This window comes from Pelmatolapia mariae, linkage group LG20 (assembly GCF_036321145.2).
Source record: "Pelmatolapia mariae isolate MD_Pm_ZW linkage group LG20, Pm_UMD_F_2, whole genome shotgun sequence".
NCBI lineage: Eukaryota > Metazoa > Chordata > Actinopteri > Cichliformes > Cichlidae > Pelmatolapia > Pelmatolapia mariae.
Window position 1 is genome coordinate 31579818 of NC_086244.1, and position 12152 is coordinate 31591969.

General features: G+C 39.7%; 1 protein-coding gene across 13 annotated transcripts in view; it reads left to right on the top strand.

The window, feature by feature from the left end:
• cacna1db (calcium channel, voltage-dependent, L type, alpha 1D subunit, b) overlaps positions 1-12152 on the top strand; it is a 92465-nt gene that overhangs the window by 67165 nt on the left and 13148 nt on the right. For 8 of the 13 annotated variants that reach the window (XM_063465164.1, XM_063465160.1, XM_063465161.1 and 5 more), the window contains 13 exons: positions 95-205; positions 1454-1537; positions 3121-3162; positions 3918-4046; positions 6343-6408; positions 6532-6623; positions 6699-6858; positions 6978-7105; positions 7328-7424; positions 7610-7712; positions 8400-8501; positions 11328-11464; positions 12015-12131. In XM_063465164.1, coding sequence (XP_063321234.1) covers positions 95-205; positions 1454-1537; positions 3121-3162; positions 3918-4046; positions 6343-6408; positions 6532-6623; positions 6699-6858; positions 6978-7105; positions 7328-7424; positions 7610-7712; positions 8400-8501; positions 11328-11464; positions 12015-12131 — 1368 coding nt within the window. The remainder of the gene's footprint in view (positions 1-94; positions 206-1453; positions 1538-3120; positions 3163-3917; positions 4047-6342; positions 6409-6531; positions 6624-6698; positions 6859-6977; positions 7106-7327; positions 7425-7609; positions 7713-8399; positions 8502-11327; positions 11465-12014; positions 12132-12152) is intronic. The other 5 variants (XM_063465166.1, XM_063465165.1, XM_063465172.1 and 2 more) reach the window with 1 other exon arrangement.

The window sequence follows — 12152 nt, forward strand, 5'->3', positions numbered from 1 at the left end:
GTCTTTTGTCATCATGCAGTATATACATACACCTGAAATACATATTTGTTTCATAATATTTGTGTGTTTAGTCTGTGCATGTGTCTCTTTTCAGCACCATGGTCAGTCTCATTTATTTAACTATGCCATGGACATCCTGAACATGGTGTTCACTGGGGTTTTCACTGTAGAGATGATCCTCAAGCTGATTGCCTTCAAGCCCAGAGTAAGTCTCTTCTCTCCTCTCTATGATTTATTTTATTTTTTGTCAAAAATTGTCCTTACTGCAAAAACTTAAGTGTTTATGCAAATTATATGCAGATCTATTCAAAAATACCAATAGTACCTTAACTCTTTCCCACATGTAGATGACCACCTCTTTACCCTTAATGATGAGTTTTGAAACTCCAGTATATGTTAATAAAAATGCAGTTTGAGGACCATTAGATCAGGTTCCAGGTTTTTCCAAGCGTAGCCCTATTAAGCTGTGTAGGCAGAGATCACCCTCAGTAACTTCTGGGGGACACCCAGTCATTTTGTTCTGGAAGGAGGTCTCAAATATGTCAGACACTGCTCAGTTTAGGAAAGCGATACAAGGGTTACCCCTTTTAGGCATTCAAAAGGGAAAGAGTTAAACCACTTGAGTTTTCCTCTAGATGTCCTTTTATATTTTATCCCCAAAAAGATCAGTGTTTGAGTTTCTACCTGAAGACACTTTTAAGCCAGCCCTCTTTCTTCCTGTTCCTGTTGCCTCCCATCACGGGCTCTTTGCTCGAATCTCATCCTTCCACTGATTTCTTATCGTCACCCTCCTGTACTCCTCACTGTAACCTCTTATACTTTCCTGCATCACCCTCCTCTCCTGCCTCCCCCCTCTCCTCCTGCTGGCTGTGCATGCTGCCATATTCAGGGCTATGTCGGGGACGCCTGGAACGTCTTCGATGCTCTGGTGGTGATTGGCAGTGTAGTCGACATCATACTCAGCCAGGTAGAAAGACGTCAGTATGTAGAACTCTGTCATTCCCTCTTCCTGCTCTCCAACTGCTACCGCCACTCTCCTGTTTTCCATCCTTCACATCTTTCCTCCTTCCTTACCTTCCTGTCTTAAATTAGTGTTGACCACTGTCTACACTTGAAACGATCTTTTAAATCTTTGTCGGGCTCAATGGTTGATAAGCACCACAGGCCAAATATCTGCTAAATAACTTGAAAATCTGCTGTTAGCTTTCGGGGGCAATAAGTGCCAACAAACAGCATGTATTCCTTTAAGCCAGCAATAATAAAAGTTGGCACTCTCACAAGCTCAGACAGGAAAACCTTTTCAGCCTCGCTCTGTTATATCAAAGCACAACTTTTTGATGCTCTTTTCTTTCTGTCTTTCACACTTCTTTTTTACTACTCTTCTTCCTTTTCTTCCTGGCTTTGTCGTCTCTCTTTCTTCTTTTCTGTGTGTCTTTGTTGCCTGTGCTTGCAGAACTATTTTGCTGATGCATGGAACACGTTTGATGCCTTAATTGTTGTGGGTAGCGTGGTTGACATTGCCATCACTGAGATCAATGTAAGTAATCATTTATCGCACATGTCTTGCTGTGTCTTCCACTGCAGGAGTGCCTTACTGTAGCATCAGCGTTACAAATCAACGGCGCAGCTGTCTTTTTTCAGGCATTATGAATTATTTTTTGCAGTTTCATAACAGGAAAAGCTGCTGCTTTAAAAAACATATAATCGACCCTAGCTTTTTAACCCTTACATACTTTTCAGGTCAGATTTAATCTGTTTTTAGGTCATCTGAAGACTGATGACTTTTCCAAAAGTGACCAAAAATAAACAAAAATTAAAATATGTTAAAACTTTACACTGTTGTACAGTACAAACTGAGGCTGTTCTGGGTCAAATTTGACCTGTATCTATTCAAATGAACTTTATAGCCACCGGTGTGGATCATTTAAGGAAAACTGGCATTTTAGGGAATCTTGGAACTGCAAAGCCCATGTCTTTATGTATTTTTTATGGGACAGTAATGAAAGAGTTCAAGGAAGGGACTGACCTATCAGGAGAATTGTGTTCCCACCACATTTGTCCAGGTTGCTGCAGAGACCTGCTGGTGTTTTAAAATAGTTAAACAGTGTAGGAGTGATCATATACAGCACACTTAAGGAGCAGAGGTCATAAGCGCCTGGAATGTGAGAGAATAAACATAAAATAAACAAATTAGAATCCATCTATTCAGAGCTAACTGAGCTTAAACTAACTGAGTGTAGCTGAGATTAAAAGAGCTCAAAAGAGGGCTTTGGGTCTTTTATAAGATTATAAAAGCACTTCAGTTGCCGTTCAGTGAGTGTGGGAAACACGTGTGCAGTCATGTGAACGGATGAAATATGAACAGTATGTAATGGTTTCACCACTTTATTTAGTGACACACATTTGATAATTATTTAGTCAATCCAGAAAAAGGGAGACATTGGTTTTTGTGTCAGCGTACTGTGGTTTGAATGAAAAGAGTGAAAAAGGATCTTTTATTAAATTGGCATTAAAAAAAAGAATTGATAAAATAGCAAGTTATAAATTCTAATTAGATCTACTAAGATCTTGTTTCTTAATTATATACGTACTTAATCTGTGAATGAATTTGTTATACTGCTACTCCAAGGCAACTCTTTGTCCTTTTCTGTGGCTCATGTTAACACTGATTTCACGCTCTTTGCCACCTTTTCCATGTCATGATGTGTGTCTGTTTGAATTTTTTTGAATGACTGTTTAAAATAAGACACGTCCTGTAATTGAACTATAGAACTTAATAATAATAAACAGAATAAATCCTGTGACAGAAAGCTTGAACATTTAGCAGAGCAACAGGTATTTGCATTCTTTTTTCCATGAATCTTATTTATGGTGTTACTGCTTAGAATATGTGGCGACAGGCTTACACTGCTGATCTTGTTCTTGTTGGTAAGTTTTGATGCTGTGTTGTTTGTGTTGTTTTTTTTTTAATAAAGTTCCATCTGAGAGTTTTTAATGTATTCGGATGTTGAATGAAGCACAGGTCACTGATGATATGTGATGTTTGCAGCAGCACTTACCTGTGAATGGTTTGGTGCTGGTTCGTATGACTCGGATTAACTTTAGGCTTTTGGTTTCAAGTCGGCAGCCATTCCTGTTGTCAAGGTGATAGTGGAGCCAGGGGTAAGAAGCCCCACCTCTTTTATTTAAGACCCTCACCCTTCTGTGACCATCCAAAAAAAAAAAAAAAGTCAAAGCATCAGCATCTTTCTGTTATTACACTTTTTGCTCAGTTACTGCTGAAAATCTTTTTTAAATACCAGAACTGATTGAATCACTTGTAAGGGTTTGTGTTGAACTCTCAGTGTCTGTCACAGTCCCGTTTTGAATCCACCTGGTTTGTTGCATTTTGGCACCAGTTTTCAATCTGCTGATTTTTTGTCCCGTCTCGGTGCATGGCATGACACGCGGGATTAAAACTGGCCTTTTTGTCCTTCATTCTAGTGTAGCTCTGTGTAGCATTAGCAGTCAGATTGTTTAAAATGAACTGCTCTTGACTTAGCTCTTATGTATTTGCAGATAAAGCTCTCTGTGGTTGTCCACAGTTAAATGCACAGTTAAATTTCCCATATGTGCAAGTCCTCCAGGTCTGTTAATGGCATGGCGTTTAACACACAAGTTGTTCTGCATGCTTGTTTATTGTCGTCACTGTAAAGAGTTTCTAAAATCCAAAGTGGGAGGCTTTTTCACAAGCATTTAAATTTATTTGGTGTTGCTTGGTAACTAATATGTCCCATACATGACTCTCATAAAGAATGCATGTATGACTGACTGACTGCATGAATGAACGAGTGATGCATATCTTCATTAGTGTGCTGGAAAATGTTGTTCCTTTTATTTCTTTGTCCCATAATAACTCTTTCCCTCATCCGCTTCAGAACACAGAGGACAGCGCTCGCATCTCCATCACCTTCTTCCGCTTGTTCAGGGTGATGCGATTGGTCAAACTGCTGAGCAGGGGTGAGGGAATCAGGACTCTCCTGTGGACCTTCATCAAGTCCTTCCAGGTGAGACTGTAGCAGAGAGAAGGGACTCACCAAAGACCCCATGATACAATATTATCACAGTATGTTATTATTGACATTTTAAACATGCTGAGTTAATGTGGCAACATTTATTTGGATATACTATGATTTATCACCTCTATCACAAATCATTTCCCCTAAAGTAAACCAGTATCTGTATTATATAATGAGATAAAGTTCTCAGTCTGTTCCTCTCACTTAACCATTTTTTATTAGGGAAACAGACTGAACTGAAAACATATATTAACCTATTATAATGTATTATCAGTATAATAAATATACTCATCTTCTGTGTCCCATCAAGTTAAAAATTCCAAAATAAGTTAATGTGTTTGACTTAAATTCGGTTGATGTTTTTCTTCTTTATTTGTCCAATTCCTTGATCTTTGTCTTACCAAAACACAATAACACTGCACATTCCTTCAGAGTGCTCTCAGTCTTTTGATTTGCAACGTAAACTGTGGTGTATGGTGCTAATTCTTGGAGAAATACAGGGAGTGCAGAATTATTAGGCAAATGAGTATTTTGTCCACATCATCCTCTTCATGCATGTTGTCTTACTCCAAGCTGTATAGGCTCGAAAGCCTACTACCAATTAAGCATATTAGCTGATGTGCATCTCTGTAATGAGAAGGGGTGTGGTCTAATGACATCAACACCCTATATCAGGTGTGCATAATTATTAGGCAACTTCCTTTCCTTTGGCAAAATGGGTCAAAAGAAGGACTTGACAGGCTCAGAAAAGTCAAAAATAGTGAGATATCTTGCAGAGGGATGCAGCAGTCTTAAAATTGCAAAGCTTCTGAAGCGTGATCATCGAACAATCAAGCGTTTCATTCAAAATAGTCAACAGGGTCGCAAGAAGCGTGTGGAAAAACCAAGGCGCAAAATAACTGCCCATGAACTGAGAAAAGTCAAGCGTGCAGCTGCCAAGATGCCACTTGCCACCAGTTTGGCCATATTTCAGAGCTGCAACATCACTGGAGTGCCCAAAAGCACAAGGTGTGCAATACTCAGAGACATGGCCAAGGTAAGAAAGGCTGAAAGACGACCACCACTGAACAAGACACACAAGCTGAAACGTCAAGACTGGGCCAAGAAATATCTCAAGACTGATTTTTCTAAGGTTTTATGGACTGATGAAATGAGAGTGAGTCTTGATGGGCCAGATGGATGGGCCCGTGGCTGGATTGGTAAAGGGCAGAGAGCTCCAGTCCGACTCAGACGCCAGCAAGGTGGAGGTGGAGTACTGGTTTGGGCTGGTATCATCAAAGATGAGCTTGTGGGGTTGAGGATGGAGTCAAGCTCAACTCCCAGTCCTACTGCCAGTTTCTGGAAGACACCTTCTTCAAGCAGTGGTACAGGAAGAAGTCTGCATCCTTCAAGAAAAACATGATTTTCATGCAGGACAATGCTCCATCACACACGTCCAAGTACTCCACAGCGTGGCTGGCAAGAAAGGGTATAAAAGAAGAAAAACTAATGACATGGCCTCCTTGTTCACCTGATCTGAACCCCATTGAGAACCTGTGGTCCATCATCAAATGTGAGATTTACAAGGAGGGAAAACAGTACACCTCTCTGAACAGTGTCTGGGAGGCTGTGGTTGCTGCTGCACGCAATGTTGATGGTGAACAGATCAAAACACTGACAGAATCCATGGATGGCAGGCTTTTGAGTGTCCTTGCAAAGAAAGGTGGCTATATTGGTCGCTGATTTGTTTTGGTTTTGTTTTTGAATGTCAGAAATGTATATTTGTGAATGTGGAGATGTTATATTGGTTTCACTGGTAAAAATAAATAATTGAAATGGGTATATATTTGTTTTTTGTTAAGTTGCCTAATATTTATGCGCAGTAATAGTCACCTGCACACACAGATATCCCCCTAAAATAGCTAAAACTAAAAACAAACTAAAAACTACTTCCAAAAACATTCAGCTTTGATATTAATGGGTTTTTTGGGTTCATTGAGAACATGGTTGTTGTTCAATAATAAAATTATTCCTCAAAAATACAACTTGCCTAATAATTCTGCACTCCCTGTATATTTTCCACCACAGTAAATAACTAACGTTGCTTAAGGTTGTGATGAAAACCAAACCAACCAGAAGTAGAAGTATGTTGACATGAGCTTGCAGCAGGCACACTCGAAAAACTGATAGGGGCATGTTTTGTTGCGTAGAATACCAGCATAAAATAGAAGCAGTTATGACTTGACACTGCTCAAGTTAAACTGCAGATTTCACAGCATCCAAGTTCTTTTTTTTCCTCCCTCAGGCTCTTCCCTATGTCGCACTCCTGATAGCCATGCTGTTCTTCATCTATGCTGTAATTGGAATGCAGGTAATTTGTTAGGAGATGGTATCGTTACATGAAACGGTGGGACCTGCTAGACAGCCTGCACAATATGTATGTGTCTTTCTTTGAGAGAATCTAATCTAATGGGATATTTCTTCTCTTTTTTAGGTGTTTGGGAAAATAGCAATGGTAGATGGAACACAAATCAACCGCAACAACAACTTTCAAACCTTTCCCCAAGCCGTCTTGATGCTGTTCAGGTCAGTATGTATTTGCACATAATAAATGTATCTTTATTTTTTGCTGTATTGACGTTGTTCCTCGTTCACTGTTAGGTGTGCTACAGGCGAGGCCTGGCAGGAGATCATGCTAGCCTGCATGCCAGGCAAGCTGTGCGATTCAGAGTCAGACTACAACCCCGGAGAGGAGAGGACCTGTGGCAGTGGCTTTGCCATTATCTACTTCATCAGCTTCTACATGCTCTGTGCTTTCCTGGTAAGCTTCAGCCATCTGACTGTGTTCAAAGTGACTAATTTTTACACGCAGACCTGAGTTTTCACTGTCCCGTGTACAGTCGCTGTTACAAAAAAATGTTGCATGTTTTTTTCTTTCAGATCATAAACCTGTTTGTTGCTGTCATCATGGATAATTTTGACTATCTGACCCGTGATTGGTCCATTCTCGGGCCGCACCACTTGGACGAGTTTAAAAGGATCTGGTCAGAATACGACCCAGAAGCTAAGTTAGTACTTGGAACCAGTTGTGAAGAGTAGTCTGAAGCATTTTCTCTTGTTATTTATCTCTTAAATGGTACACTATACTAGTGTTAAAAACGACTTCATTAAATATGATAGTGATTTTTTATAATTGTAAATTCTCTAAAGTGTACATACTTATTAGGACCTGTGGCTGTAGTCGAGACTGCTTGCTTGGTGTGATGCGTTTAATCTGAATGTGCTGTCAGGGGCAGGATAAAGCATCTCGATGTAGTTACTCTACTGAGGAGGATCCAACCCCCGCTGGGCTTTGGGAAACTTTGCCCTCACAGAGTGGCCTGTAAGGTGGGTTTCCACAACTTTCTATACAATAGCAATGAAGATAATGCACTACACAGCCACTCTTTTACTGTATCACCTAAAATACGTTGCAGCTTTTGTACATCTCACTCATTAAACTTGCAGTTTTCACATTACTAATTTAACATTAGGCGCCTCAGTGTTAATCTGTGTTTTGGATTATTTTACAGCGTCTGGTGGCAATGAACATGCCCCTGAACAGTGATGGAACTGTAATGTTTAATGCCACCCTGTTTGCTTTGGTCCGCACTGCTCTCAAGATTAAGACTGAGGGTGAGTGTGCACCTTTAGCCGCTTTGGATCTGCAGAATTATTGTTTGCTTTCTTATAGATTGGTTTAGCATTTTAGAGCTGTCTGCCATGTTGTGTAGTATGCAGTTGATTGCCTTTTAAGCGTTATGACATTTTGACATTTTAAGTAGGAGGACTAAGACGTGAGGCTAATGGGATCAGTGACCTGTTGTATGTGCAGTAGCTTAAGATTACAGCCCAGAGAAACCACTGCAGCACAGTGAAGTTAATAGGAGACAGGTTTAAATGCACTGGGAATCAAGTCTTACATTGAAATCAGCATTAAATAAGGAAAAAACACATTTCAGTTGAATATTTAACAAATAAAGTAAGTGGGCACTTAAAGCTTCACACAGGAATATACTATTTAACTGAGCAGTCAAAAAACATGTCACTTTTATTTCAGTCACCCAAACTCAGTTGTTCCTTCCAGAATTAACACAAGAGGGCGCTATAGATCATATTTAAGTAGTAGTTCCTCCTGCAGTCCACTGCATAACCAACATGGCCCTTTAGTTTAAAAAAAGGTAACTTAGCACCAAAGTAAAGTATAATCATTAATTATAACTCATGATGGTAAGAAATGTTTTGACGTATGTTATGACTGTGTGTGAAAGGCAGACTTTATACTCTTACTTTTTTTTTTAACCTTGGTTGCACTTTTCAAAGGGAACCTGGAGCAAGCCAATGAGGAGCTTAGAGCTGTGATCAAGAAGATCTGGAAGAGGACCAGTATGAAGCTACTGGACCAAGTGGTGCCTCCTGCAGGCGGTCAGTGGTCGTCGTACACAAACGCACAGGGACAAAACTGCTTTCGTTGCTTTCGTCAAGTGACAGTCTCTCTCATGTGTCTGTTCCATTCTCTTAGTTACATGATAAAAATAATTTTACAGATGGATTCTTATATGTATATATATATATCTTTTTTTATATATTTCCAAAAAATAATAGTGGAAGCCTAAGCATGCTAAATACGTCTGAAGCCAAAATAATTTTAAGGTCAACAAAAGAATCAAGACAGGTTCCTCGCCTTGTGATGTAGATCAGTAGGTGTAAAGGACAAGGTGAAGTGCAGATAACAATAAGTTTTATGAAACAGAAAACAGGAGGTGAAGACGAACCCACAGGAAGCCTTTATCATCCTGTTTTTGACTTTCTGAAACTGCAAGACCAGCTGTTTTACTACAACAAAACCTTTAATTTGTTGTTAAGTTAAGCTTATGTATTTCACAGAAACTCACCTTATTCCTTTCAGTTGAAAAGTGTCACTGTTAACCACAATGATGTGTTTCATATGTTTAACGATAACTCAAACAGCATCTTCTCATAGTCAGTTTGTTGGAGAGTCAGTTTTATAATCTAAGTGAGAGACTTTCACATTGTTGTGAGTTAAAACAAACGTGACTTTCTTCAGCTGTGCTAGCGTAGCAGCTCCAGTGTGTCTCCATGTTTTCTATGCTTGTACTGCATGTCTTTGTGTGCATTAGCTCGCTAACTGCTCTCTTTTCTTTTTCGCCAAGCCTCTCTGTTCTACAGCTTCCTTTGCTTTCAGTCACTGGCCTTCCTTTCTTCTCTTTCTGCCGTCCTGAGCTCTTTGGAGCAGTTCTGTTTTAGTCTGGTGGCATGAAGCTACTGATACCTCACTTACTTCATCGGGCTCTGTCCAGAAAGGGAATCCACATGTGGGCATAGTTGTGATCCCTAGGATGCTTTTGTTAGTAAGAAAAACAAAAAGAGTCAGGGATTATTGGTTTTGAGATGTTGCTCATACGTGTAAAATCAGTTAATTTGTTTTCAGCAAACTGATACTTGAATTAAGGCAAAGAGTTCCTTAAAAAAGTGAATCGTAAAAATCCCCAAATGCGATTTTTCTGGGGAAAAAAATCTTACTTAATCGTATTAAGTGAGATTTCATCCTTCCTGTCGAGGAGTTAGATGTTTTTGAAAATGAAATTGGTGATGCTATGTATTTACTAAACTACAAGAAATTAGCCATTTCCATTGATCAGTCATTCTTTTCTGCTTATCCAATCAGGCTCGTGGGGAGCCTGGAGCCTATCCCAGCTATCCCAGATAGAGGCAGGGTACATCCTGAACAGGTCAACAGTCTGTCACACAGACATTACCAGATTTACTGAGATCATCAGTTTCTGATTTTAAAATACAGATGAGCATTTTTAAAATACCTTTTTTTGGCTCTATATCTTTGGTCCTTTCTGAACAGAGCCCTGTGCAGCTTAACTCTGGCTGTGTCATGTGTGTAGAGAAACGAGTCTGATTCTGAAAGATGGATCATAACCACATAAAGGTCACCGCTCTCTTTGGACTCCTGGAGGGAATATTGGGCACAACATTTGTCACGTTTACTCAGCTCCCCTCCTGTTAAAATGGGTTAAGGAGAGGTGGTGACAAACCGAGAGAAAACCACTTGTTTCTTGCACACAGTGATTCAGTTGGCTTTTTTTGTTATTGTCCAGCATCTCTCCCCATTCTGCTTCAGCAGCCACTTATCTGAGAGAATTAGAGCCAAGCCCGATAAGCCTCCCTGCATGGCATATAGTGTGTACAGTCATCGCTTCCCTTCTGGCTAAACTAAGTTTATGTTTTGTGTCTTGATAGAAGATCTGTAGAGCTTACCCTTGCTTCTATAAACCTTTTACTCTGCTGTTTTCTTGCATGCGCTTCTTGCTACAGATCATGTCATTGCTCTGAGACATAAAACACTTCTGCTTGTCTGTCTCTGAAATCATAGATGCTTAAATTTTATCAAGTCTGCAGTCACTGTACAATATGGCACTGCAGGCATAAATGCTTCGGTTTATTTGAATTGATAGTAAACATGCATCTGCGTCCTTATTTTAAAAAAAAATCTGTTATATAAACTTCATTTTTGAAGATTCTGCTTCACTTTTTTGAGCGAGGTTTTGTGTATTTGTGGTTTTTTGTGTGTTGGAGGATTCTTTCATAGCTTTGTGCATTTTAGAAACCAAGCAAGATGCAAGATGCAGGCTTAAATGTTATCAGTCATCAAGATTAATCTTGCTGTACATGATTTTCTGAGAGTAAACGTCACGTGCAAAGGTAGACAGTCAGATACTCAGCTATTATTAACAGTTCTGAGTTTATATCTTTATTTCTTTGTTTACCATGAATCTGACAGTAATTAGTAATAGGCCTGAGAAAAGACATATTTTTCATGTGCTCAAAAAATGTGCTCATGCATGCAGCAGTTGTTAACCTCTTAGAGCTTCTTAGGCAGAAAGGTCAGTGTCCTGGTTAAGCATTGAGGATTTATGGCATTTTGGGATTATCGGTCAGTATTCGTTTGACATTTGGAATAAAGCTAAAATATTTGGTTTCATTTCCAAGATGTTGTCTTTTTTCCCCAACATGCTGCAGTAGTGGTGCTTCATGATTGTGATTTTTTTTTTAGTTGTGAGGACACATTAAATGTTCTCTGAGATGGTGACATAGCAGCAGTAGGAGTAACTGGCTGACTGAGTATTTTGAATCTTGAGTGCATGGATATGAGCTGATTTTCGGTGTTGAGGTGTTTTGGTGTTGACCTGGGAGGCTTTGGTGTGTCTGCTCACTCAGATGACGAGGTAACAGTGGGGAAGTTCTATGCCACCTTCCTGATACAGGACTACTTCAGAAAGTTCAAGAGGCGCAAGGAGCAAGGTCTTGTGGGAAGGCGCTCATGGGAGAGGCTGAATACCACCTTGGCTCTACAGGTGAGGAAAGTGCAACGTTTCAGTCAGTCAATTCAGTGCACAGTGAGTAATTTATGGAGTCTAAGTGAGCAGTTCATCCAAATGAATTAAGGTGAGCACTATCAAACTGTCAGTTTTGAGTCATTTTTTCAATAAAAGCCTTTCATTGTGCTCATCACATTATGGACACATAAATAAACAATAATCACTACAAGTCACTGAGTCAGGTGTTCTGTGGAACTTTCCAATGAGACCTTTGGCTACATATCGTAATCAGGAGTGGGGGAATAACCTGGGAAATCTGGAAAAACCAAACCCTGTTTGCACACAGTGTGTTAACAAAAGAAGAGAAAGCATGTCTATTATGATGTGGGTGCAGTGGCTCTTGCCTTTCTTCCCGTCTTTTGCAAACATCAATCAAATCTGAAAAACGCTAGAAGATTGATGACAATCATTAAACAGATGTTTTGTTCATTGGTTCAGGAAGATTTATTTTCATGCATGAAAACATAGAAATGTTTGTCAACAACAATACTAATGAGGTTTGCTTTGACACACGTCCTTTTTGCAGGCTGGCTTGCGTACGCTGCATGACATTGGACCGGAAATCCGTCGTGCCATATCGTGTGACCTCCAGGAGGAAGGACTAGTAGATGAAAATGGAGAAGAAGAGGAGGAAATCTACAGAGTAAGATTTCCAGAGAAATTC